This window comes from Phoenix dactylifera, chromosome 12 (assembly GCF_051530095.1).
Source record: "Phoenix dactylifera cultivar Ajwa chromosome 12, Ajwa_hap1_PhDact_Kaust_v1.1, whole genome shotgun sequence".
NCBI classification, from domain to species: Eukaryota; Viridiplantae; Streptophyta; class Magnoliopsida; order Arecales; family Arecaceae; genus Phoenix; species Phoenix dactylifera.
Window position 1 is genome coordinate 1,172,249 of NC_143201.1, and position 24,964 is coordinate 1,197,212.

The window sequence follows — 24,964 nt, forward strand, 5'->3', positions numbered from 1 at the left end:
TCCAACATAGGATGAACTTGTAATTTGATGATCGGGTTGTGATTATAAGTTCATAACTCCAACCTATCCACATTTTGGCTACATGGATGATTAACATTTTAAGAGGAAGAAGCAGTTGGATTTGATTGCACACCTCTTTCAGAGGTGCAATCATGAACTGAATGGAACAGAGGAGCTAAGCAAGCAAAATAATGACTAGGATCAGATGAAGAGAGGAATTGTGCATGCAATACTCATGTCAACGTAGTTTGATAATAATAGCAAGGCAAGATGTCATTGTATAGGGATAGCAGCAGTATCCGTATTGTAACCGATGGGGTAGATTAAGATCAAGTGGGCATACTTGCACTGCATCTACAGATTGCACACAAGTAATTGATAGTTTTAAGGGGTTGGTTGAGTTGGAGAAGCTATTTTTGTGTTGGAAATCAGTAGCTTGGGTTCAATTACTCCATGATTTTAAGCCAGGCTGCCTCTTCTTCTAGTCCGTCTATTATTGGTATAGGATGGATCGGCCAAGTTTTTTTATTTTTTTGGCTAAAACAGATGATTCATACCATTTTAATAGCGCTTTAGGCAACTTTCTTTCCATAGATACTTTCGAAGTGACTGCCCACATATGAGATCACCCAGTTTGTGCCTCGTTAGGCTTAGTGGACACATGCTTAGCCAAGTTTTTTTTTTTTTGGTACAACGGCGCATGACATCAAACCTATAGCCGCTCGTTTCTATAGATTCTATATTCATCGCGATGCATTGCTACAAAAATGAGCTGCTGTGATTAGCAGCCTGCACGGCCAGATGGTGCATGGATATAATTTTCCTTTCTCATAAAGTAAGGAAAAAAAAAAGTGGAGAGAAATAATGCGTGGCGTCCAACCGGACCAGGCCGGGCCGTTAGAGATTCCAGTCCCAACAACTGGGCCGGCCCAATCCCACAGCGAGTGGGAGCGGGAAACCCTAGCCGCGTCGCACTCGTCTACCTCTGGTTACCTTTAAAAGGTCCGTCTCGAGGCCGCTTACAACTCCTCCCACCGCCGTTGAATCCGAGGCTCGATCTCGGGTTCGGCAGTTGATCGGCTCTGTCGATTCGATTTATCTCTCTCCTCGGTAATCACCATCAGCAGCGGAGCCTTCTCTATATCGCAAGCAGGTGCAGTATAGATCGTCTTATGAATCTTTAGATGTCTGCATCCTTTTTCTGTGTTCGTTTTACGCGGATGAAACATTGCTGCTGTTTTTTTCTTTCACCAGAAATTTCTGGATCTGATCGATTTTGTTGGATTTGGAGGTCTTCTTGTGTTTTCTTTTTCTTCTTTGCTCTTTGTCGTTTTAGATATTTATAGTTGTGTTTGAAATTTGAGGGTTATTTACTGTTTTTGATCTGTTTTCCTCTTCGATCTATTTGGAATTGGGATGATCTGGTCAGTTTTGGGGCTAGGGTTTCATCAATTTAGATAAAAAAGGCTTTTTCTTGGAGCGTCGCTTTGACTGTTCTTTACTCGGCCTTTTCCCTTTGAAGTCGGATCTAGATGGGCATGCTGGATTCATGGTTGCTAGGTTAGATTTTTTTGTAATTAATGTGTTCCAAGAAGGCTTCTTTTTTAAAAAAAAAAATTACGGAAATAGTATTTGTGATGCCCAATAGTCCCACATCGGAAAGACTTGTTTCAGAGCCTGGGCATATGAGGCGGGTGTCTCCTAATCCTGCAGACGCGTTTTGGGTGGAAAACAAAACCGGGGAGGGGTGAAGGACGCTTGCGTGAAGCCCCAGAATCGGACAATATCTGGCAGGGGAACCCCGTGTTCCCCCCTCATGTGGCCCCCACGTGGGCACTAGGTGCCTCACGTACCTCGCGGAGGCGGGGGCGTGACATTGGTGTGAGGCCCAATAGTCTCACATCAGAAAGACTCGTTCCAGAGCCTGGGCATATGAGGCGGGTGTCTCCTAATCCTGCAGACGCGTTTTGGATGGAAAATAAAATCGGGGAGGGGTGAAGGACGCTTGCGTGAAGCTCCGGAATCGGATAATATCTGGCAGGGGAGCCCCGCGGTCCCCCCTCATATGGCCCCCACGTGGGCACTGGGTGCCTCACGTGCTCCGCAGAAGCGGGGGCGTGACATAGTGGTATCAGAGCCAGGTTTAATCAAGAGTAAAAAGAAAAAAAAATAGTAAGGGAAATGGATAGTTAATCCTCGTTCAATTAAATTCGGCATATTCAAAAGAAAGAAAATTAGTTAATTGAATTATGCTAATATTTTTGATAGGTGAAAATGAGGAACAGAGAGAATGAAGTTTTGGCAAATATTGCAGCTCGGAGAAGAGGAGCAAGAGGGAGAGGAGTTGCTAGGCAGCCAACCGAGCAAACTGTTAACCCAGTTGCCACCCAGGTCGATTTTGCCGGAGCAAGTCAGTGATGACTCAGCTCCTTCAGATGCAGCAACAAATGCAGCAACAGATGCAGCAACAGATGCAACAGCGGATGCAGATGCAGCAGCAGATGTAGATGCAGATGCAGCAGCAGGTGCAGCAGCAGGTGCAAGCTACTGTCCGACCTGCACTGTCCATTGAGTCCTACTATGAGCGATTCCGTAGGCTCAACCCACCTATGTTTGATGGTGGAGCTGACCCTCTGGTTGCTGAGACCTGGATTCGGGAGGTAGAGAAGATGTTCAAATCCTTGCAATATACCGAAGAAGTGAAGGTCAGATTGGCTATCCCTATGCTGAAGGGGAATGCAGAGTTCTGGTGGACAGCCATTGAAGCTGCACTCGAGGGTGAGGATGAGCTACCGACATGGGAGGAATTCAAGAAGATATTTTATGACCAGTATTTTTCTGAGTCAATCAGAATATCTAAAGAAAATGAATTTTTATCTCTGAGGCAAACAAATGATATGACTGTGCTAGAATATGCTAACAAATTTACTGAGCTGGGTCGATTCTGTCCTCAGATGATAGAGGTTGAGAGAAGCAAGGCTAATAGATTTGAGCAGGGCTTGAGGGACAAAATTCGATCCCGGTTGTCAGTTCTGATTTTTACCAGCTACGGAGAGGCCCTGGAGAGAGCACTGAAGGTAGAAGCAGATCTAAAGAGGTCAGAGAAGGAAAGAGATGATCCAAAGAGATCCGAAAAGATTGAAAATCATAATGTCAGGCCAGGGGACACTGAGGGTAATGCAAATAAGAAGAAGAGATTTGAGGCTTGTACCTACTGCAGCAAGCCTCATGGGGGGCCTTGTCTTAAGAAGATGGGAGTTTGTTTCACTTGTGGTCAGCATGGACATTTGGCACGGGACTGCCCAAATAAAAAGGACTCGGAACCTGTTGAATATGGTGCTCGACTTTTACATTGATTCAACAGAATGCTAGTGCAAGTGATTAAGTAGTGACAGGTAATCATTCTAAAACAACTCTATACATGATTATGCTTAATTGATTCCTCTACTCCTATGTAACCATTAAGTTTCTACCTCTTTAGAATGCATATACGAAGAATCAAATCAGTCTTTAAATGTAAACATCTATCTTAAGAAGTTAATCTTATAGATGCTACGAAACTAGGACTAATAATTGATATTAAGGTTTGAGCCTCCAAAGAGTTGACTAGATCAGAGTGCGCAGCGGAAATATGGTAGAATGTTAAATAAAAGACTAAGTATCTTCATTTGTTTAAGAATTAAGAAACGCCAAATTTCGAGGACGAATTTTTTTTAAGAAGGGGAGAATATAATATCCCGCCCAAAATGGACTGATTGGATTTTGGGTAGATTGGGCCGAAGCCGGCAAGCCCCACCGGCTTTAGCCCATGGTCGAAATGAGACCGAGATAGGGGATCTCGATCACGATACACCGGTATTCTTCCTCGGGGTAACAGAGGCGTTATGAGAGCGGAGACGTCGCGGATCTCGCACAACCGCCACCAGCATCGCGGCGGTGAGCGAGCCACGATCACCACCACGTTTCCATTTCTCCCTTCTTCTCGAAGAGGGCTATAAAAAAGGCCACAGATCACTCACAGAGGGACTCCATCGCTCTCTCCTCCTTCGGTGCAAAGGAACTGGACCGGGAGCGACGCCATTGGAGTAGGAGGTCTCGAGCAGCCGGAGGAAGCGACCGAACTACCGGAAGAGGCTTCTCGGCTCCTCCTCGGAGCTAAGTAAACCCTTAACCTCTCTCTCCCTTCATAAATTACGCCCTGTTAAGCTTAGATCTAGTCAAGCTATGAGAAAATAATAATAATAATAATAAATAAATAATAAAAATAAAGAAAGAGAGATGAAGAGGGGGAGGTCGGGCCGCGGCCACCGTAGGCGCAGCCAGCGCCCCGGCCTCAGGTCGGCCCTCTTCCGAGCCCCGATAAGGGGTTGTCCCTTGCTCTAATCATGGGAGAAGAAGGGAAGGGAGAAGAGAGGGAAAAGGAGAAGAGAAGAACAAAAGGAAGAAAAGAAGGGAAGAAGAAGGAGGAGGAGGGAAAAGCCACTTAGCGGTGGATCCTTGACTGCGGTGCCGCCGGCCTTGGGGTCGGCCCCTCCCGAGAACTCCATCGCCCTCCCTTGATTGCGGGAGAAGATGGGGAAGGGAAAGCTTCGGGAAGGAGATGAAAAGAAGAGAAGAAGAATAAGGGAGAAGAGAAGAGGAGGAGAAGAAAAAGAAAGAATAGAGGAGGAGAAGAAGTTTCGGGAAGGAAAAAAAAAGAAGAAGAGAAGGAAAAGAAACAGGGGAGAAAAGAAAAAGAAAAGAAAAAGAAATAAAAAGAAAGAAAAAGAAAAAGAAAAAGAAAAAAGAAAAAAAAGAAAAGACCCTAATAGATCTGGCCTAACGAGTCGGATCTGGGTTTGGATCCGAAACCAGTTAAGCCCAATAAAATGAAGTGGGTTTAAGCCAAATTTGACTAAACTCGAACCCAAATTAAACTCGGCTAAGTCTGGGCGAGCCCAAACTATAAATTGGGTCAAATCCAAACCAAATTTAAGCCGAAATTGATTTAAGTCCGAACCCAATTAAGCTGGGTTTATTCCAGCAGACCCAACTGAATATGAATCAGGTCCAATTCAAGTCCAATTCAACTAATTTGAGACCAAATTGGCCTCGGGCTGATCCTGACTCAAGCCTAATCCTTTAATTAAAAGCCCAATTGACATACGTGAACCCAATTTGGTTCTAAATCGAGCCCAAGGGCTCCAAATTAGGTAAATTGGACTTGAGATCCAAGCAAGTAAATTCATGTTATGATAAATTAGAAAATTATGAAATAAATAGGGATTAATGTGAACCTTATGTGATTAATTTAGGTGATCAAGGATTTGTCACCCGGACGTAAGAAATTGGAAAGCAAATTGCTGCAAGTAACCTTGGCACTGATCTTAAAGTCTTTAAATTACTGTTTATTTATAATTATGAAAATGTATTGGTTATGATATATTTTTCTCAAAATTAGGATCAAGTATATGATTGCATGTGATTCATGAATTTGATTAAAGAGCATCCTTCATGAATATTTGATGGTGTATGACTCATATTTGAGGCGTGTTTATGCATTTTAAATTATATGATGACATTTATCATTTTCCAACCTATTTATGATGATTATGATTTATGAAAGAAAAAGAATACTGATTTATGAACTCTCAGATTGCTATGTACGACCCTCGCCAGCGGGTTATAATAGCTCGGCAGACGGCTCTCGCCAGCGGGTTATAGTAGCTTGGTGTAGACCCTGCAAACGGGAAATAATTGTTGGCAAAGATTATGGCCCTTGCCAGCGGGTTATAGTAGCTCGGCATATGGCCCTCGCCAGCGGGTTATAATTGCTTGGCTTAGACCCTGCCAACGGGGAATAATAGTTGGTAAAGATTATGGCCCTGTCACGGGTAATAATAGTGACCATAGCTGCACTATTATCTGAGAGCACGAATTTCAAAGCATGAATTATGATAAGTACGGATTTCAAAGCATGAATTATGACAAGTACGGAGTTCAAAGCATGAATAATGGCAAGAATTTTATATGATGCATATTCATATTTATGAACTTTCATGGATAGAACATGCATTGCTTTATGATCTGATTTGTGTATATCATCTATAAAATGCTTTATTTTGTCATAACTGTTAGCTTCTTAAACACTGCATTGGCATAATTATGCTTGATCCAATAAGATAGTACTTGGTTACTTACTGAGCTGTGTATCTCATATCTTTTTATCTACTTTTTCTACAGAGGAATAAGATTACTAGGAGCAGGGAGCTTGGTGTTATTCAGGGTTGGGGTAACTGAAAATAATATGTAATAATCAAATTTTAGAAGCTCTGTACTGTTCCAACTTCATGAATAATATTATGATATTAGTAAATGAAACTATTTATTTTTATTATGAAATTTTAAGTGGCTTCGTGTTATTGTGTGCATAAGATTGCAATAGCACGACCGTGTCATGATCCGGATTTGGGGCGTGACATTTAGTGGTATCAGAGCCGAGGACGACTCTTGTCCGATGGTGGGAAGAGTGTGAGGCCCAATAGTCCCACATCGGAAAGACTCGTTCCAGAGCCTGGGCATATGAGGCGGGTGTCTCCTAATCCTGCAGACGCGTTTTGGGTGGAAAATAAAACCGGGGAGGGGTGAAGGACGCTTGCGTGAAGCCCCAGAACTGGACAATATCTGGCAGGGGAGCCCCGCGGTCCCCCCTCATGTGGCCCCCACGTGGGCACTAGGTGCCTCACGTACCTCGCGGAGGCGGGGGCGTTTCATTGGTGTGAGGCCCAATAGTCCCACATCGGAAAGACTCGTTCCAGAGCCTGGGCATAGCGATGGGCATCGGGCCATGCCGGGCCGGCCTGGCCCAGGCCCACCGGGCCACGGTCTCAACAGGCCGTGCCTGGCCCGGCCCGCTCAGCGAAAAACCGAAGCCCGGCCCGGCCCCAGGCCCGTGGATTGGCGGGCCGGGCCCGGCACGGGCACAGCCCGTTTGGACACGTTGCGGGCCGTGCCGGGCACGGCCTGTTTGGAGAGGGGGGGAGAAAATAGCCGTTTCCAACGGCTATTTTTGGTTTTTCCCAAAATACCCCTCCCAACAGTCCAAAAACGGTTAAATTGAGGGGTATTTTGGGAAAAAAATTTTGGACTCCTATAAATACCCCTTTCCTCCCTCATTCTCACCACACCAAACCAACTATTCTCTCCTTCTCTACTACTATTATTTCTCTCTTCTAAAGTGCTCTTCTAGCAATTTAATTTTTAGTTTGCATTTAGCAAGTGTTCAAGTGCTACACAAGAGGAGGTTCCTGTTGAGAAGAGAAGGTCACTCCTGTTGAGAGCACAAGAAGAAGCTCAGAATCTCGGCTCTGCCTCTGCCCTCTGACCCTCTACTCAATTCCTCCTTGTGGTTAGTTTTTATTTTTTGAATTCATCAATTTAGATATGTCATCTTTTGAGGAAAGTCATTTTGGCAATCCTCCTGTTTCTGAGGGAGAAGAAACTAATCCCCAACCCCATGTTCCTAGTTCCTCTAGAACTAGTGAACCGAGTGAAGATCAAACCTCTTCTCGTAAGAGGACTAGTGCTGTATGGAATGAATTTGATAGAATTATGATTGATGGAGTCTGGAAAGCAAAATGTAAAAAATGTGCCAAACTTTATAGTTGTAGTAGTAGTGGGGGAACATGCCATTTAAAAAGACATCAAGAGAGTCATAGGATGCATGATTCTCATGCTCAAACTCAAAGTATCCTTAATATACAAGGGGGATTACTTGTAGGTAATTTTGCATATAATCAAGAAAATCAAAGAAAAGCACTTGTAAAATGGATAGTTAAGGATGAATTACCTTTTAGTTTATGTGAATCTTTTAATTTTGAAGAATATGTTCAATTAAACCTACAACCTGCTTACAAAAGAACTAGTAGGCGTACATTTAGAAGAGTAGCTATGACTAACTTTTTAGCAATGAGACAAAGTTTAATTGAAATACTCTCTACTTTAAATATAAAAATTTCATTAACTTCTGATATTTGGTCAGCATCTGTAGGTAGTAATTGTTTTATTGCTATTACTGCTCATTATATTGATAATGATTGGCAATTAAATAAACGTATTCTTGCTTTTCGTGCTTTTGATTTTCCACATTATGGGCAACAAATTTCAAATGTCATTTATCAAACTGCATGTTCATATAATATTAATGATAAAATTATGTCTATTACTTTTGATAATGCATCTAATAATAATTCTGCTGTTACATTATTAAAGAACTCATTGCATCCCATGTTAAATGGAAATTTATTGCATATTAGATGTGCATGTCATATCTTAAATTAGTAGGCGTACATTTAGAAGCTGGCATGGGCATGATTCAAGATGTGATTTCAAAAATTAGAAATGCAGTTTCTTTTATTCATGCTTCAAGATCAAGACTTCAAGAATTTAAGGAACTATGTATAAATCATGGTAAACGTTTTAAAAAATTTAAACTTGATGTAATTACTCGTTGGAACTCAACATATAGCATGATACATGATGCATACCCATATAAAAACTTATTAAGTGCATATATTAATGATCGTGGATTAGGCTTTACATTGACTGAAACTGATTGGAATAAAGAAAAAATTTTGGAAGATTTTTTGCTTAGTTTTTATAATGCTACCAATGTTCTTTCTGGTATTTATTATCCAACTTCATGTTCATTTTTACAACAAGCATATATAATTAGTCAAAAATTTGCAGAACATAAATATGATGATGTTTTAATGCCTATTATTGAACAAATGGAATCTAAATGGAATGAGTATTGGGACAAGATATGTCCTATGCATAACTTAGCTGCTGTATTTGATCCAAGAGTTAAATTTAATGGCGTGCTAATTTTACTTGATGCATACTGTGAAAATATGATTCAAGATCCTGAACCTGCTAAAATTGAGGTAAAAGAACTTCTTTATGATATTTATGCTATATATGATGAAAAAATTCGTGGATCTAGATTCTCCGTACAAAGCTCTATTTTTTCTTCTAGTAGTTCTCGTTCGTCATCTATTTTTTCATTCATTGCACAGAGAAAACACACACATACTTCAAGTTTATCTTCATTTTCTTCATCTTTAAGTAGTGAACTAGAATTTTATTTACGAAATGATCTTCAGTCTGCATATGATTAGTAAGATTTCTTAATTTTTTTATAATTGTACATTTTTATTTTTTTAATTGTTAAAGTGAGTTATCTTTTTTTTTTTCTTTCTTATTGTATTCTGGAGGTTAGACCAAGGTCCAAACCTCCTTTCATGTACCATTTTGATTTAAATTAATAAACTGGTAGGGGTCTATGCCAAACCCCCCACCATTAAGGTGGCTTTATATTAATAAATCCTTAGTTTTCAATATTTATTAATTTATTAAAAAAAATTTATGAAGCATTTATTTTAATGGAGACGGGTCGTGCCTGGCCCGGCCTAGGCCCGGTTCAGGCCCTTATGGGCCGTTCCGGGCTGGCTCGCGGGCCGTGCCGTGCTTGGCCCGCGGGCCGTGCCGGCCCAGGCCCTAATGGGCCGTGCCGGGCTCGGCCCGCGGGCCAGAAAAGTGTGACCCAGCCCGGCCCCCTTGAATGGGCCGTGCCAGGCACGGCCCGGTACTGTAGCAAGCGGGCCGTGCCTGTAGCAAGCGGGTTGTGCCAGGCACGGCCCGCTTCGTGCCGGGCCATGGGCGGCCCGGCCCAGTGGCCAACTCTACCTGGGCATATGAGGCGGGTGTCTCCTAATCCTGCAGACGCATTTTGGGTGGAAAATAAAACCGGGGAGGGGTGAAGGACGCTTGCGTGAAGCCCCGGAACCGGACAATATCTGGTAGGGGAGCCCCGCGGTCCCCCCTCATGTGGCCCCCACGTGGGCACTGGGTGCCTCACGTGCTCCGCAGAAGCGGGGGCGTGACATTTGGTATCAGAGCCGAGGACGGTTCTTGTCCGATGGTGGGAAGGGTGTGAGGCCCAATAGTCCCACATCGGAAAGACTCGTTCCAGAGCCTGGGCATATGAGGCGGGTGTCTCCTAATCCTGCAGACGCATTTTGGGTGGAAAACAAAACCGGGGAGGGGTGAAGGATGCTTGCGTGAAGCCCCAAAAACCGGACAATATCTGGCAGGGAGCCCCGTGTTCCCCCCTCATGTGCCCCCACGTGGGCACTAGGTGCCTCACGTACCTCGCGGAGGCGGGGGCGTGACATTTGGTATCAGAGCCGAGGACGGCTCTTGTCCGATGGTGGGAAGGGTGTGAGGCCCAATAGTCCCACATCGGAAAGACTCGTTCCAGAGCCTGGGCATATGAGGCGGGTGTCTCCTAATCCTGCAGACGCGTTTTGGGTGGAAAATAAAACCGGGGAGGGGTGAAGGACGCTTGCGTGAAGCTCCGGAACCGGACAATATCTGGCAGGAGAGCCCCGCGGTCCCCCCTCATGTGGCCCCCACGTGGGCACTGGGTGCCTCACGTGCTCCGCAGAAGCGGGGGCGTGACAGTATTAATGCGTCCCTTCGTTATTGGGATAAAACATTATGGTTTCATATTTCAGTAAAAATCGTTCCGCCGTGTCAGAGATTTGCTACTCCTGCTTGTTTTTGGGTAGCTTAAGATAAAGAAATTCTATGAATTGAGGCCAGATCGTTTGACGTTGCTTTTCCTCCGGGGATTCCTTTTATTTTTTCGTTTTTACTGAATTCATCTGATATGCTCCGCAATTCTGTTGTTTACTTCTTGTTTCTTGTTTCCTCTATGCTGAGCTCTGTTTCCTCTAAACAGAGCGGGCCCACCCCAAAGCCCGTCGGCCCCGCCCCTTCCAGTAATTACCCCTTGCTCTCAGGTCTCTCGAAAAGCCGCCTCCCAATTCTCGCACCGCTGTTGAATCCGAGGCTTGATCTCGAGTTCAGCTGCCGATCGGAGCCCACTTCTCCCTCAATCGCAAGAGACTTGGATCCGGAGGTCGTCTCCGTCGCCTTCTCGATCGAGCAAGTGAGTGGAGTCGATCTAGCTCCGAATCTGTTACCATCTATTAGTTTTCGTATTGGATCGATATCGATTCCGTTCAGTTGTCCTGCTTTCACTCCACTTGGAAGAAATATTTTTATTATATCTAATTTCGAAATTGCTTGATCTTGTCCGCTTCATCGGCTTCCGAGAATCAAACATCCTATTTTTGATGTGCTAGGGTTATTCCACTTTTCCTCAGTGTAGATCTGCATGAACCTTTGTTTGGGAGGATGAGGGGGTTATATCTGAAACGGGTGGATCTAGTCGGATTGGTTGGTTTTGGAGGTCTTAGGGTTTAATTTGTTTGTGTTGAGTTTCCGTTCACTTTTTCGTTCTTTGTGTACGAATTTTACTGGTTTTGCCGGACTTTGGGGATAACCTTAAAAAGAGGTGCACAGAACGGCTTTTTCCTCCTCCTTTCTTGGGAATGATTATAAAGTGTGTCTTCAGCCTTTTGTTGTGGGTTGAAATTGATTGGCCTGGTCAACCGATTGTTTCTTATTTTTTGCCAGCGTGCAGGGGATCTAGAACTTGCACATACAGCACTTGGGATGGAAAATTATTGTGCAGTTATTTTGATGTTATTATGTTTGGCATCGGATTATTTTACTTTTTTCCTATCAGAATGTTATTTTTTACTGAATGTCTATTTTTCTGTTATTATTTGGTTTGTAATAAGCCTGGACTATGATTTTGGAGAGATGCAACATACACAGGCATTTGGCCCTAAATACGTTCTAGTGCAAATTATATTGGAGAGATGCAACACTCACATATATGCGCATATGCATGTATCTATGGCATTTGACCCTAAATACTTTCTAACACAAATTAATGCTGTCTCTCTCAAAATCAATATGCATGCATGCATGCATATATGTATGTACCTCAAATTTGACACAATTGGTCATGATCTATGGTGTATAAAATGCTTAGAGACAAAAAATCATTTATTTTAGCGATCTCTTGCCTATGTATGTACCTTCTAGTACAAATTAATGTTGTATCTCTTAATATCAAAATTGGCACTGTTGATCATGATGGTGTATAAAATGCCTAGAGACAAAAAAATCATTTATTTTAGAGATCTCTTGCCTATCCATCAAGCGAGCATATGTATGTATGTATGTATTTATGTATATATACTTTATAGTACAAATTAATGTTGTATCTCTCAAAATCAAAATCGACATTGTTGATCATGATCTATTGTGTATAAAATGCCTAGAGACTAAATCATTTATTTTAGAGATATCTTGCCTAGCAAGCATAATATTGCCTGGTTTTCTTTTTATTTCTGGACATTTTATGCAGCCTAGATTTTGTTCAACTATGTCAATTTTCATTGAAAAGGTCCATTATTGTATGTATGTATGTATACCTTTCTCATACAAATTAATGTTGTATCTCTCATTTCAAAGGTAGGTATATATGGATGTCAATTTTCATTTAAAAGGTCCATTTATACCTTCTCGTACAAATTAACGTTTTATCTCTCATTTAAAAGGTATGTATATATGTATGCCAATTTTCATTTAGAAGGTCCATCATTGATATATGTATGTATGTGTACATTCTCGTACAAATTAATGTTGTATCTCTTATTTAAAAGGTAGGTATTTATGCATGTATCTATGTATGTAAACTCATCTCTTTATTCTTATTTGACTGGTCCTATGAAAAATAAAAGAATAATAAGAAGAGAAGAAAGAAAAAAAATACAACTATACTTACTGCCACTTGTACCTCATAAAGCTATAAATTATACTGATAGCTATATTTTTTTTCTGCAACTCTTTCTAAATTTTTTTAAGGATTTGCTTGCCAAAGTGATAGAAAAGAAAGTATATTCATGCCAGACATTGCAAGGAAAAAATGGACCTTTCTTATGTTTTGGTTGAATCTAGAAAATTGATGAGAAAATTGTAGAAAATGTGGCTAGGGTATGGTTCCATTATCCTGCTACACTCTCCTTTTTATTGATTTTTTCTCAAAATCACTCCGTCAGAGAAAAATGATCCTCTTAGGGAGGAAAAAAGGCCCTTAATTTTCTCAAATTTTACTTCCCTGAATTATCTTCCCTTTTGTCAAACAGAAGGGAAGAGAAGTCCTCTCTGGGTTTTAGCTTTGTTTCGCTACTGCAACAGCACAAACACAAGTGCTTCGGTATAAATTCTTGAAATGCCTTTGCATAATCAATTTGATCAGTTTATGTTTTTCCAGTGTCTTGTATCCATTTCTGTTAAGCTTTTTATACTCAAATCAGTGCTCTATTTATCTTAATATGCTCTTAATGAAGCTGTATTATGTTAAAAACTTGGGTTCTTCCTGTTGTGAATGGTTTATATGTGCAGTGTTTCTTAAATTGGTTGTACCATAATCATCTAGCATTGCCTCATATTCTGCCACAAGCTTCACCAAATCCTTTTCTGCAATATCCATTAATAAGCTTGGTCTCTGCTGCTTGACCCTTAATGCAAATTTGAGCATTCTTTTCTACCTTGGATCTTCATTGCACATACAGATACAATTTTGATTGGTTATCCTTGATGCTTTTTGCAACTGCTGCAACTTCTATGCTGCCTCCACTCTATCCATTTCTTAGCCTTCCTTCACTATATATTATTTCTTCTTTTTTGCTTCTTCCCTTTTATCACGTGGAATCCTGAACAATTGAAACACTTACATCCATCCAAGAAAGAAGAGCCCACATTTATCTCTCCTCTCTCTCATGGATTACATGTGCGTGGCACTAATTTCTCTAAAATCTTAGTTCACATTTCTTGTACTGCATTTTATTTTTTCTTTCCTTTCTTATGTTATGTTGATTTTTTTTCTAATAACTTTTTTGTATCTTTGTTATTTTATGATATAGCATATTGGAGATTCGAGCTTTGGTTAATCTTTTGATGTGTTTAATTTTTTAATAAGATTTTTGGCCGCTCAGAGTTTGTTGTTAGTGGCCATCATTTCTCTACTCATTATCTTATACACTTTTGTTTGCAGACATGGCTGGACTGCCACCTGAAGGATCTCAATTTGATGCACGCCAATATGATGCCAAATTGAATGAGCTGTATTGCTTCTTCCTTCTTATTCTTTTCCCCCTCTTTTTTATATCCTCTATTTTTATGTCATGCCCTAGTACCTTCTCGGTGTTTTAACTTTATTTGGCATCCATGAGTGTAGGCTGTCAACAGATGGTCAGGAATTCTTTACATCATACGATGAGGTTTATGATAGTTTTGATGCCATGGGGCTTCAAGAAAATCTTCTGAGGGGCATTTATGCTTATGGTAGAGACATATATAATTAACTTCTCATACTTAATTTAATAATGCACCTGGTTTAGGACTGACAAGTATTGTGTATCTGTAGGTTTTGAAAAGCCCTCCGCAATTCAACAAAGAGGAATCGTTCCCTTCTGCAAGGGGCTTGATGTAATTCAGCAAGCACAATCGGGAACAGGAAAAACTGCAACTTTCTGTTCTGGAATTTTGCAGCAGCTTGATTATGGGTTGGTTGAATGCCAGGCTTTAGTTCTTGCTCCAACTCGAGAACTAGCACAGCAAATTGAGAAGGTCATGCGTGCACTTGGTGACTACCTGGGTGTGAAAGTTCATGCATGCTTTGGAGGAACCAGTGTTCGTGAGGATCAACGGATTCTTTCAACTGGGGTTCATGTTGTTGTTGGTACCCCAGGTCGTGTGTTCGACATGTTACGAAGACAATCACTCCGTCCTGACTACATTAGGATGTTCGTACTGGATGAGGCAGATGAAATGCTTTCACGTGGTTTCAAGGACCAGGTTTCCTTTTTACCCTTTCCTCGATGTCTGCTAAGTCCGTGCTTTTCTTTGTGCTTTCTTTAATTTTTAGGCTAACGAGTGCAATCTTAATCTTTTTCCTTTAATGAACTCTTTAATATGTATTGTGCTATAACTTGCATCTTTATGCTTACACCATAAAATATGGTAGCTTCAGGTATCAAAAGCAAACAATATTTGTTGTGTTTGACTTTATCTATTGCAAACCCGTAAGTGTATTACTAATGTCATTTGAGTAGAGTTCTGATTTGTGTTCAAGAAGCATATTCTATCTTAAGCAGAAGGCATGAAGTTACCCCTTCTATGCACATTCACCTATTTAAAGTTCTGGTGTTCTTGGAATGATATATATATGTATGCTTGACATGGTATATATGTGTTATTTTACATGTGTATGCTTAGCAAGGAATATATGGGTTATTTGACATTGTTACTGAATGATGCTTGACATGTGTTAAGCTGCTATGAGCGTGTTCAATTTTAATAATCTCCGACTCTGCTTTTTATTGTGCATTCACAGATTGATTGGTGTATGTTTGTAAAGAAAGTTTTTTTTTTTCCTTCCTTTTTCATAGCTTATCTCTGTTCATTTAATATAGATCGTGATGTTATGAAGTTGTTCTTACAATCAATTTATCATTGCAGATCTATGACATCTTCCAGCTGCTTCCTTCTAAAATCCAGGTCGGGGTCTTCTCTGCCACAATGCCTCCTGAAGCCCTTGAGATAACCCGCAAGTTCATGAACAGACCTGTGAGGATCCTTGTGAAGCGAGATGAGCTCACCCTTGAGGGTATTAAGCAGTTCTATGTCAATGTCGAGAGAGAAGAGTGGAAGCTTGAGACACTCTGTGATCTTTATGAGACTCTGGCCATCACTCAGAGTGTCATCTTTGTGAACACCCGGCGCAAGGTTGATTGGCTTGCTGACAAGATGAGGAGCAGGGATCACACGGTCTCTGCCACACATGGAGACATGGATCAGAACACTAGGGACATTATAATGCGTGAATTCCGTTCTGGTTCCTCCCGTGTTCTCATCACCACTGATCTACTTGCTCGTGGTATTGATGTCCAGCAAGTCTCGCTGGTCATAAATTACGATCTGCCAACCCAACCAGAGAACTATCTTCACCGAATTGGACGAAGCGGACGTTTCGGAAGGAAGGGTGTTGCGATCAACTTTGTCACTCGTGATGATGAAAGGATGTTGTTCGATATTCAGAGGTTCTACAATGTTGTCATTGAGGAGCTGCCATCAAATGTTGCTGACCTCCTATGATGAGTTTGTGTTAATATAGTATTTAAATTTTATGTTTGTTGATGATGAAAGGATGTTGTTCGATATTCAGAGGTTCTACAATGTTGTCATTGAGGAGCTGCCATCAAATGTTGCTGACCTCCTATGATGAGTTTGTGTTAATATAGTATTTAAATTTTATGTTTGTAGGGTTTTCTTTTTCGAATGCTATTCTTGTCAAACTTAATCCTACTGTCCGGTGGTTATGTGTTCGGACCATTTGCTCAGACGGTGATCTGAAGCAAACTTATTTTTAACCCATCTTTGCAAGTTTTTCTAGTTGTTTGATTTTGTTGTCGACTTCGTGGTTACACTGAAGTTGAGGATTGTAATTTTTCGTCGTCTTTTTTTTTTTTTGAAGTTTGGTTTCATTATTTCTTTATTTGCTGCACAAAATTATTTGAAGATTCTTTGATGCTCTCTCTCCCTCCCTAGCTTGCTCTCTCGTCCTGTTGCATTTGAGTATACACGTGTGGTGGGTTCATCTTTTGAGAGGAGTTGTTGTTAGAACTGGCTCCAATGCCTATTAGATCATTTGGCGCATCTTTTAAATTGTATATTATGATGCGGTCACATGAGCATGACATCAATTGCCTCACTTTCTCATTTTGATGGATGCGTGATCCATGGCGCCTGGGTTACCATCAAATTGTCCGATGGGTGTTTTGGAGCCAGTTCTTTTCCCGGGTGGTGACAAGTTTGGAAAACGCTGTAAGCAGCTGCAGAGCTGCTAAAGGAGTTTGTTTCTCTTTGCTCCCAAAAGCATGGCTGGTAAATGCGTTGGTAAAGTGCATGGTATCCATTTTAGCAGAAAAAAAGTACAATGCACCCGTGTTATCTTGTGTATAGCCAGAGATTATAACCAAAATACTTTTATTTCAAACAAGAGATGAAGGATTAAGCAGGTAATTTATATTTACTTGTATTATGGATATTGTGTTTTTTTGATGTAAAGTGTTATGGATATTGGTAAACAGGCGACGTATGGCTGTGGGGGCTGGCTCTTCCATCAGCTCTGTACTGCTCTGATACTCCTCTCCTGAGGAAGATTATAAAACATAATCAAGGGGCAATAGTTTAACAGCTGATATGGCAACATTACACCAATAAAGCTGCTGATTTGTCATTGTCATGTGAGTAAAGTGGGTCCTATGAAATTTAGAGGAGTGCTATGGGGACACCGAAACGTCACAAGAACATGTTAAAAAGCCATCAAAATTTTGATTGCTATTGAAAGATCTAGGAACTATTTTCTGTGAAGTTTGTGTTATACTAGCACTTCTCAAATCAAATGCAGCTTCATGGAATGAGCAGTGATAGCATCATGGTAGAGCCATTAGTGAGAGGAAGGCAACTTATACACTACATTGCATGCATCAACACACGCACTAGATGTATGAAGCCATAGGAAGAGACGGATGGTTGGCAACTTGGCATAGTGCATGCTGTGTAGGGTATAATTTTTCCGGTGCATGACATCAAATCTATAGCCGCTCGTTTCTATAGATTCTATATTCATCGCGATGCATTACTACAAAAATGAGCTGCTGTGATTAGCAGCCTGCACGGCCAGATGGTGCATGGATATAATTTTTCTTTTTCATAAAGTAAGGAAGAAAAAAGTGGAGAGAAATAATGCGTGGCGTCCAACCGGACCAGGCCGGGCCGTTAGAGATTCCAGTCCCAACAACTGGGCCGGCCCAACCACAGTGAGTGGGAGCGGGAAACCCTAGCCGCGTCGCACTCGTCTACCTCTGGTTACCTTTAAAAGTTCCGTCTCGAGGCCGCTTACAACTCCTCCCACCGCCGTTGAATCCGAGGCTCGATCTCGGGTTCGGCAGTTGATCGGCTCTGTCGATTCGATTTATCTCTCTCCTCGGTAATCACCGTCAGCAGCGGAGCCTTCTCTATATCGCAAGCAGGTGCAGTATAGATCGTCTTATGAATCTTTAGATGTCTGCATCCTTTTTCTGTGTTCGTTTTACGCGGATGAAACATTGCTGCTGTTTTTTTCTTTCATCGGAAATTTCTGGATCTGATCGATTTTGTTGGATTTGGAGGTCTTCTTGTGTTTTCTTTTTCTTCTTTGCTCTTTGTCGTTTTAGATATTTATAGTTGTGTTTGGAAATTTAGGGTTATTTACTGTTTTTGTTCTGTTTTCTTTTTCGATCTATTTGGAATTGGGAGGATCTGGTCAGTTTTGTTCGTTGATAGGGCTAGGGTTTCATCAATTTAGATAAAAAAACGGCTCTTTCTTGGAGCGTCGCTTTGACTGTTCTTTACTCGGCCTTTTCCCTTTGAAGTCGGATCTAGATGGGCATGCTGGATTCATGGTTGCTAGGTTAGATTTTTTTGTAATTAATGTGTTCCAAGAAGGCTTCTTTTTTTAAAAAAAAATTACGGAAATAGTATTAATGCGTCCCTTCGATATTGGGATAGAACATTATGTTTTCATATTTGAGTAAAAATCGTTCCGCCGTGTCAGAGATTTGCTACTCCTGCTTGTTTTTGGGTAGCTTAAGATAAAGAAATTCTATGAATTGAGGCCAGATCGTTTGACGTTGCTTTTCCTCCGGGCATTCTTTTTATTTTTCCGAGTTTACTTCTTGTTTCTTGTTTCCTGTATGCTGAGCTTAGAGTACAAACTGTTTTTATGGTTTTTTTCTTGATTCTCACCTATTAGGATTCCCATACTATATCTTTTACTATTAGTCTACATGCCTTTTCTGAATGTAAGTGCTTTAGGTGTATGAATGCGGGAGAAAAAAAAGCTTGCATGGTACTTCTAGTCATTTGATGGTGTATGGTTTTGGAATTTTAATTCTATGTCCAAATCTGCCTGCTTTTTTTTTTTTGATTTCTCAGGAATTTCACTGTAATTCTTTAGGTTTTGTTCTTGAGATTTTTTTGCACATGTGAATAATTCTTTTAGATAGTTTTTATTTTTACTCTTGCATCTACTCGGGAGAAAAAAGAAGAAAAAGAGTACTTCACAAGCTTCCCTAAGTTGCAACTTGTTGGCATATTACATTCTTCATGAGATTTGCTATACGAAAGATCTATAAATCATTGGTTATCCAAGGATGCTAGGATATGTTATATCATTCATATAGATGAGATAACTAGAGAAGCTAGTTGCTTCTCTTTGTGTTTGGACCTTTACCTTTTTAAGCAAATATCTTGTATTAATGGATAAAAATATATTCCACAATGCTGAGTCCTTGAACCCTGATTTCTTGCTTTGACTCTTTGAATTCAAATGTTTGTACCTTTGCAATATACATATGCCTGAGTTTGTTTTCAAATTGTTAATGGCAGTAAGGCACATCCATGGATTTGGTAATCATATTTTGTCATGTGTTGGACATTGTACTTGACAAATCAGGATTTTTCTACTCATTCATGCAAGATATCTGTTATCAATAAAATAGAAATATATTGTTTAAAAAGCAATCTTTTACATAAAAAAAATTGAATTTGATTTTTTTGTCACTTTCATCAACATGGCTATTACTTTGTGTATCTTGGCATGCACTGAAAGCTCAATGTATGTATAACTTTGATTGAATGCCATATTTTCGGAACTTGGACTATCCATATAGGAAATAAGTCATCAATGTTGCTACTTAGAGTCCAAATTTTTAGAAAATGATGCCATCAAATGATGTTTTTTTTTAAACTCTTTCCATTCTTATTAACAATATGAAGAATTAAATTCTCTAAAAGCACATAATCAACTAGTAGTGGGTTTAGGTATTTGATAATTTTTAGTCATCTCTTTCAAACACATCCTTTTATCTAGCAGTTTTCTTCCCCAATGTGCATAGCTATGTTCTTAAAGGATTGATGTATTGGGTGCTGGATTGTACTGGTGTAGCGCTTTTATGGTACATACCATGTTGTGCTAGTGCTTGGCATGCATTGGCACCATTTTGTGGTAAACACTTGCATGCAACCTATAGTGTGCCAACGCCTTTTGCCAGTAAGGCATTGGCATGGTACATAATGGCTCTGCTGGCTTGCACTTTGTTCATTATGTTATCTGTTAATTGTTCATGGATCACTCACATGTCATACCATAGAGGCATTAACAGTCCTAAGAGAAGCATTAATACTTGGAAGTGAATTGCAAATTTGAACAAAATTAACATGAATTAAATCCTTTTTAAGAAGATGGCAATATCACCTGGAAAATAATTTGTGATCAAATTATAATTATGATATTGTTCAGAAACTTAAAAATAATTATTCTTAAATGCAGCAATATATCAAGCCAAAGATGATTATTAATTTATGGAAGTGTAAGAAAGCAATAATTGATTTACAACACAACCTTATCATTTGTTGTATCAATATCTGATAATGGAGATTTGCATGCCTATCCATTTGGTTAATATGTGTCCTGCTTTTCTTTTTCTTTCGTTTTCTCATATTCAGATCAAACGATTTTCTTGTAATATTCGCCACCCCATGTCAGTGTTTTCTACTAATTATTTTTTGAGCAACAGAATCTTGCAGTTGAACTGTTTTTTTTCACAAGCTTTCAAGAGTTTTTTGTTTCCTATGGTATCATTCATTATTCTTTTGCAAGGATTAAGCTTTTCTTGTGTTCTCTTAAATGGCATATCTCATTTTGACCCCTTATTGTGCATTGGTTTTGCCAACAATAAGCGAACAATTCCAATGTATAAGTTCAATGTATGGGCCACTCAGATTGTTTAGCTTGTTACTATTAATGATTGATTAAGTTAGCAAAACAAATTTGGAACAAAGTGCCAGCTTATCAAGTGGCAATTTTTTTGGCAGTTGCACCAAATGACCTGGGACTGAATCCTACATTCACCAGGATTTATGGGGATAGGGGTATTTGTGGGAGGGCTACCCCTGCTTTGTAGCCCACTGCCTTGTAGCCTGCTGCCTATGATCCCTTTTGTAATGCCTGTAAAAATAGTATCGAACACGAACCAGGGAAATAGAGAAAGACATTAAAACAATAATTTCGAAAGCAAAGCCATATTGAAAATTGGATGAAGTTTTTTTTGTTTGAATCTTGCATTGCATTTCAAGTAATTGGTTGGTCATACAATAAATATACTATAATAAAGATACTATAGTACATATACTATAATATATATACTATAATAAATACAAAATACAAGAATAGATAATACTTAATGAAAGAAAGAGACCATAGTTCTGTTGTTGTTCGCCACCTAGACGCATTGCACAGCATTGTCCCACACAGAAAGAGAGCGCGGAGCCTCGACCCGACCTACAGGTCTGCTAAAGTAAAGCAAGGAGTTGAGCCTGAACCGGCGAACCGAAGTCAGAAGTTTCTCTCTATTCCCTAAGCTGAATATGTTTCAGGAGAAGTTTCTTCATGAGATAACCTGGTCTTTTTTTGTCTCATTGGCTAACATTTACCAGTTGTTTTCCTCTCATCGCCCAAGCGATTGTCTTCTATGCAAATTGCATGACATTAACTGCTTTGTAATGTCGCTTTACACTTGTTTCTTTTACTTTTTGATCCTGTTCTGTTTGTACTGCTGAATACTAACAACATATTATGCATCTGTTTGATCACCATTAGTTATCATGTGGCATCTTGGAGACTTAATGCTTCTGCTTCAGGCATTTTTTTTAATTTGGGATATCTGTTTATGAGAATTATAATTAGTTTTTTTCCCTCTCTTGAAATTGGCTTTGCTTCATTGTCAAATGGAATTGGTTATTAGTTTTTACCTCTTGTTTGCAGGCATGGCAGGAATAGCACCAGAAGGATCTCAATTTGATGCTCGTCAATATGATTCCAAGATGAATGAGCTGTATTGCCTCTTACTTACAATCTTTGTATTTTGTTTTACTATAAATTCTTTTGCCCTTTCCATGAATTCTTGTATATTTGTTATCATAAATACCATTTTCTTATTATAGTCACATTTGGATTTGTTATGTGTCCATGAGTGTAGGTTGTCAACAGATGGTCAGGAATTCTTTACATCATACGACGAGGTTTATGATAGTTTTGATGCTATGGGGCTCCAAGAAAATCTTCTGAGGGGCATTTATGCTTATGGTAGAGACATATATAATTAACTTCTCATACTTTTAGTTTAATAATGCACTTGGATTAGGACTGACAAGTATCGTGTATCTGTAGGTTTTGAAAAGCCCTCTGCAATTCAACAAAGAGGAATCGTTCCCTTCTGCAAGGGGCTTGATGTAATTCAGCAAGCACAATCGGGAACAGGAAAAACTGCAACTTTCTGTTCTGGAATTTTGCAGCAGCTTGATTATGGGTTGGTTGAATGCCAGGCTTTAGTTCTTGCTCCAACTCGAGAACTGGCACAGCAAATTGAGAAGGTCATGCGAGCACTTGGTGACTACCTGGGTGTGAAAGTTCATGCATGCGTTGGAGGAACCAGTGTTCGTGAGGATCAACGGATTCTTTCAAGTGGGGTTCATGTTGTTGTTGGTACCCCAGGTCGTGTGTTTGACATGTTGCGAAGGCAATCGCTCCGTCCTGACTACATTAGGATGTTCGTACTGGATGAAGCTGATGAAATGCTTTCACGTGGTTTCAAGGACCAGGTGCCCTCTTTGTGTATTCCTTTTCAACCTTCTTGTGTTTCCCTGAATCTTTCTTGCTTTTATTTAAACTGAGACAGCAAATGATGCATGCAGAAGATTCCAAGGTTGCTCATTTTTAATGGGAATATGGTCTTATTTTTCGTCTTACTTATATATTTAGTTCCTTATTTTGATTTTTTTAGTTTGTTACTATTGAAGTATACAGTATTGTGCTCAGTTATAGTTAGCATATCTTGAGTTTTTGTGGCGCATCAGAGTCTTTTCACTTCTTTACTGGCATTGTGTTTTTGTTGCTGACGATGTGGTAGCTTTAAGATTGCAATAACCTTGTAAGTTGACAGGTGGAAAGTGCTTTCTCAACAGCTGACTCCTATAACTCTGAATGTTCAATTTGTTTATCTAGAAATTTGCTTACATAAGTGAATCTAAGTCATATGCATGCCTTTGTCGTAGGCACTGCAAAATTAAAAATATGGTTGTTTATATGGACAATTAAGAATATATTGGACAAGTTCAAATGATAAGAGCTTGTGAATTCATTTGTTGTCATCATGGTTTTGATAGATTGGATGGTATGTTGGCCTCTGAAGTGTATGTTGAATGCTTGTATACAAAATATTGTGCATCACTGGAAAAAGGTAATTAAGGAAACTTCTGCACTTGAACAGTACTGTCTTTCACTTAATCAGTAGTTGCACAGAAAGTCTGAATTCTTTTGCATGCAATTCTTTTTTGACTTGTATGATTTTTTGACTGCATTTCTTAATGCCCACACCTTGTGCTTCCTGTGACTAAATAGGAAGTTGATGGTCCACAGTACTTTAACAAAAATATGATTTGCTTTGATTCTATGTTGTTAATGCTCAGTCTACATGTGTTGCTTCTGCCGCTAGATTATCAGTGGCTCATGTAAAATTATGACACCTGCACCTTATGATGCCTGAGTGTGTGCTTTAGCAGGTGAATTCATATTATATTTTTGTGATGTGGTTACTTGTTTATTTCACCTTTGATGTCCTTCAATCTGATACTTCAACTTGATGGTTGCAAGGGGATTCTGCTTCTTTATGTTCTAACAGTTGACTCTTCACTGCAGATCTACGACATCTTCCAACTTCTTCCTTCTAAAATCCAGGTTGGGGTCTTCTCTGCCACAATGCCTCCTGAGGCCCTGGAGATAACCCGCAAGTTCATGAGCAAACCTGTGAGGATCCTTGTGAAGCGAGATGAGCTCACCCTTGAGGGTATTAAGCAGTTCTATGTCAATGTAGAAAAAGAAGAGTGGAAGCTTGAGACGCTCTGCGATCTTTACGAGACTCTGGCCATCACTCAGAGTGTCATCTTTGTGAACACCCGGCGCAAGGTTGATTGGCTTACTGACAAGATGAGGAGCAGGGATCACACAGTCTCTGCCACTCATGGAGACATGGATCAGAACACTAGGGACATTATCATGCGTGAATTCCGTTCTGGTTCCTCCCGTGTTCTCATCACCACCGATCTACTTGCTCGTGGTATTGATGTCCAGCAAGTCTCGCTGGTCATAAATTACGATCTGCCAACCCAACCAGAGAACTATCTTCACCGAATTGGACGAAGTGGACGTTTCGGAAGGAAGGGTGTTGCGATCAACTTTGTCACTCGTGATGACGAAAGGATGTTGTTCGATATTCAGAGGTTTTACAATGTGGTGATTGAGGAGTTGCCATCTAATGTTGCCGACCTTCTCTAAATGAATCTCTATCATAGCATGGTAATTAACATTAATGCCTTTCTAGTTTTTTTTTTGAAGATTATTCTTCTAGAAGTTTTATTTTGAGTGGTAAGGACCGGAACCATTTGAACAAATCATTGTCCATGCCATCTTTTTGAAATTTTTGTAGCTGCTGACTTGTGCTGTGTGTGTCTTGGTAACCTTAAAGAGGGATCATCTTTGTTAAACTTGGTTTGGTTGTTCTCGGATATGTAGCTTCCATGAAGGTTTTAACTGAGATTTTTGTGGAAAGTCTCTTTATTTTGTCTGAAAGCAATGGGCTCAAATTATATGGGCTAGACTTTGGGACAGAAGTGATGCATGTGAAAATGGGTTGGGGATGGCCGTGATCTGATGGTGTTTAATGATCAACTGCTGAAAAAAAAATGAATGCTCGTTCTTGGTGGTAGTTCTCATCTGGATGCATGCCCTGGATGCATACTTGGGCATGGAGGGCTGATTCTTTAAAGGGTAGTCTGGTTG

General features: G+C 40.1%; 3 protein-coding genes across 8 annotated transcripts; all 3 read left to right on the forward strand.

Annotated features, from left to right (window-relative positions):
• The first annotated feature begins 1,014 nt into the window (after positions 1–1,014).
• Positions 1,015–16,394, forward strand: LOC103713107 (eukaryotic initiation factor 4A-8-like). 5 transcript variants are annotated; one of them, XM_089926518.1, is made up of 6 exons: positions 1,019–1,153; positions 5,295–5,344; positions 14,018–14,087; positions 14,201–14,307; positions 14,390–14,820; positions 15,484–16,394. In XM_089926518.1, the coding sequence occupies exons 3-6, from the start codon at positions 14,020–14,022 to the stop codon at positions 16,117–16,119; spliced, it is 1,242 nt and encodes a 413-aa protein (XP_089782644.1). In that variant the 5' UTR covers positions 1,019–1,153; positions 5,295–5,344; positions 14,018–14,019; the 3' UTR covers positions 16,120–16,394. The 5 variants fall into 5 exon arrangements, with proteins under 5 accessions (XP_089782643.1, XP_089782644.1, XP_089782645.1 ...); XM_089926519.1 differs by lacking the exon at positions 5,295–5,344 and adding an exon at positions 6,223–6,288 and having other exon boundaries at positions 1,025–1,153; XM_089926520.1 differs by lacking the exon at positions 5,295–5,344 and adding an exon at positions 13,107–13,177 and having other exon boundaries at positions 1,029–1,153.
• On the forward strand, positions 1,075–24,669 carry LOC103713109 (eukaryotic initiation factor 4A-14). Of its 2 annotated transcripts, none has more exons than XM_089926521.1 (5): positions 1,075–1,153; positions 21,893–21,962; positions 22,107–22,213; positions 22,298–22,728; positions 23,825–24,669. In XM_089926521.1, the coding sequence occupies exons 2-5, from the start codon at positions 21,895–21,897 to the stop codon at positions 24,458–24,460; spliced, it is 1,242 nt and encodes a 413-aa protein (XP_089782647.1). In that variant the 5' UTR covers positions 1,075–1,153; positions 21,893–21,894; the 3' UTR covers positions 24,461–24,669. The 2 variants fall into 2 exon arrangements, with proteins under 2 accessions (XP_089782647.1, XP_008798133.1); XM_008799911.5 differs by lacking the exon at positions 1,075–1,153 and adding an exon at positions 17,894–18,059.
• On the forward strand, positions 2,508–3,356 carry LOC149751492 (uncharacterized). Its single transcript, XM_089926585.1, has one exon. The coding sequence runs from the start codon at positions 2,508–2,510 to the stop codon at positions 3,354–3,356; it is 849 nt and encodes a 282-aa protein (XP_089782711.1).
• Positions 24,670–24,964: the final 295 nt, after the last annotated feature.

Coding starts and splice junctions, on each gene's coding strand:
- LOC149751492 (XM_089926585.1), top strand. CDS start 2,508: ATGCAGATGCAGCAGCAGGTGCAGCAGCAGGTGCAAGCTACTGTCCGA.
- LOC103713107 (XM_089926517.1), top strand. CDS start 14,020: ATGGCTGGACTGCCACCTGAAGGATCTCAATTTGATGCACGCCAATAT. Junction 14,308..14,389: donor GAGGGGCATTTATGCTTATG/GTAGAGACATAT, acceptor GTGTATCTGTAG/GTTTTGAAAAGCCCTCCGCA. Junction 14,821..15,483: donor CACGTGGTTTCAAGGACCAG/GTTTCCTTTTTA, acceptor TTATCATTGCAG/ATCTATGACATCTTCCAGCT.
- LOC103713109 (XM_089926521.1), top strand. CDS start 21,895: ATGGCAGGAATAGCACCAGAAGGATCTCAATTTGATGCTCGTCAATAT. Junction 21,963..22,106: donor GATTCCAAGATGAATGAGCT/GTATTGCCTCTT, acceptor CCATGAGTGTAG/GTTGTCAACAGATGGTCAGG. Junction 22,214..22,297: donor GAGGGGCATTTATGCTTATG/GTAGAGACATAT, acceptor GTGTATCTGTAG/GTTTTGAAAAGCCCTCTGCA.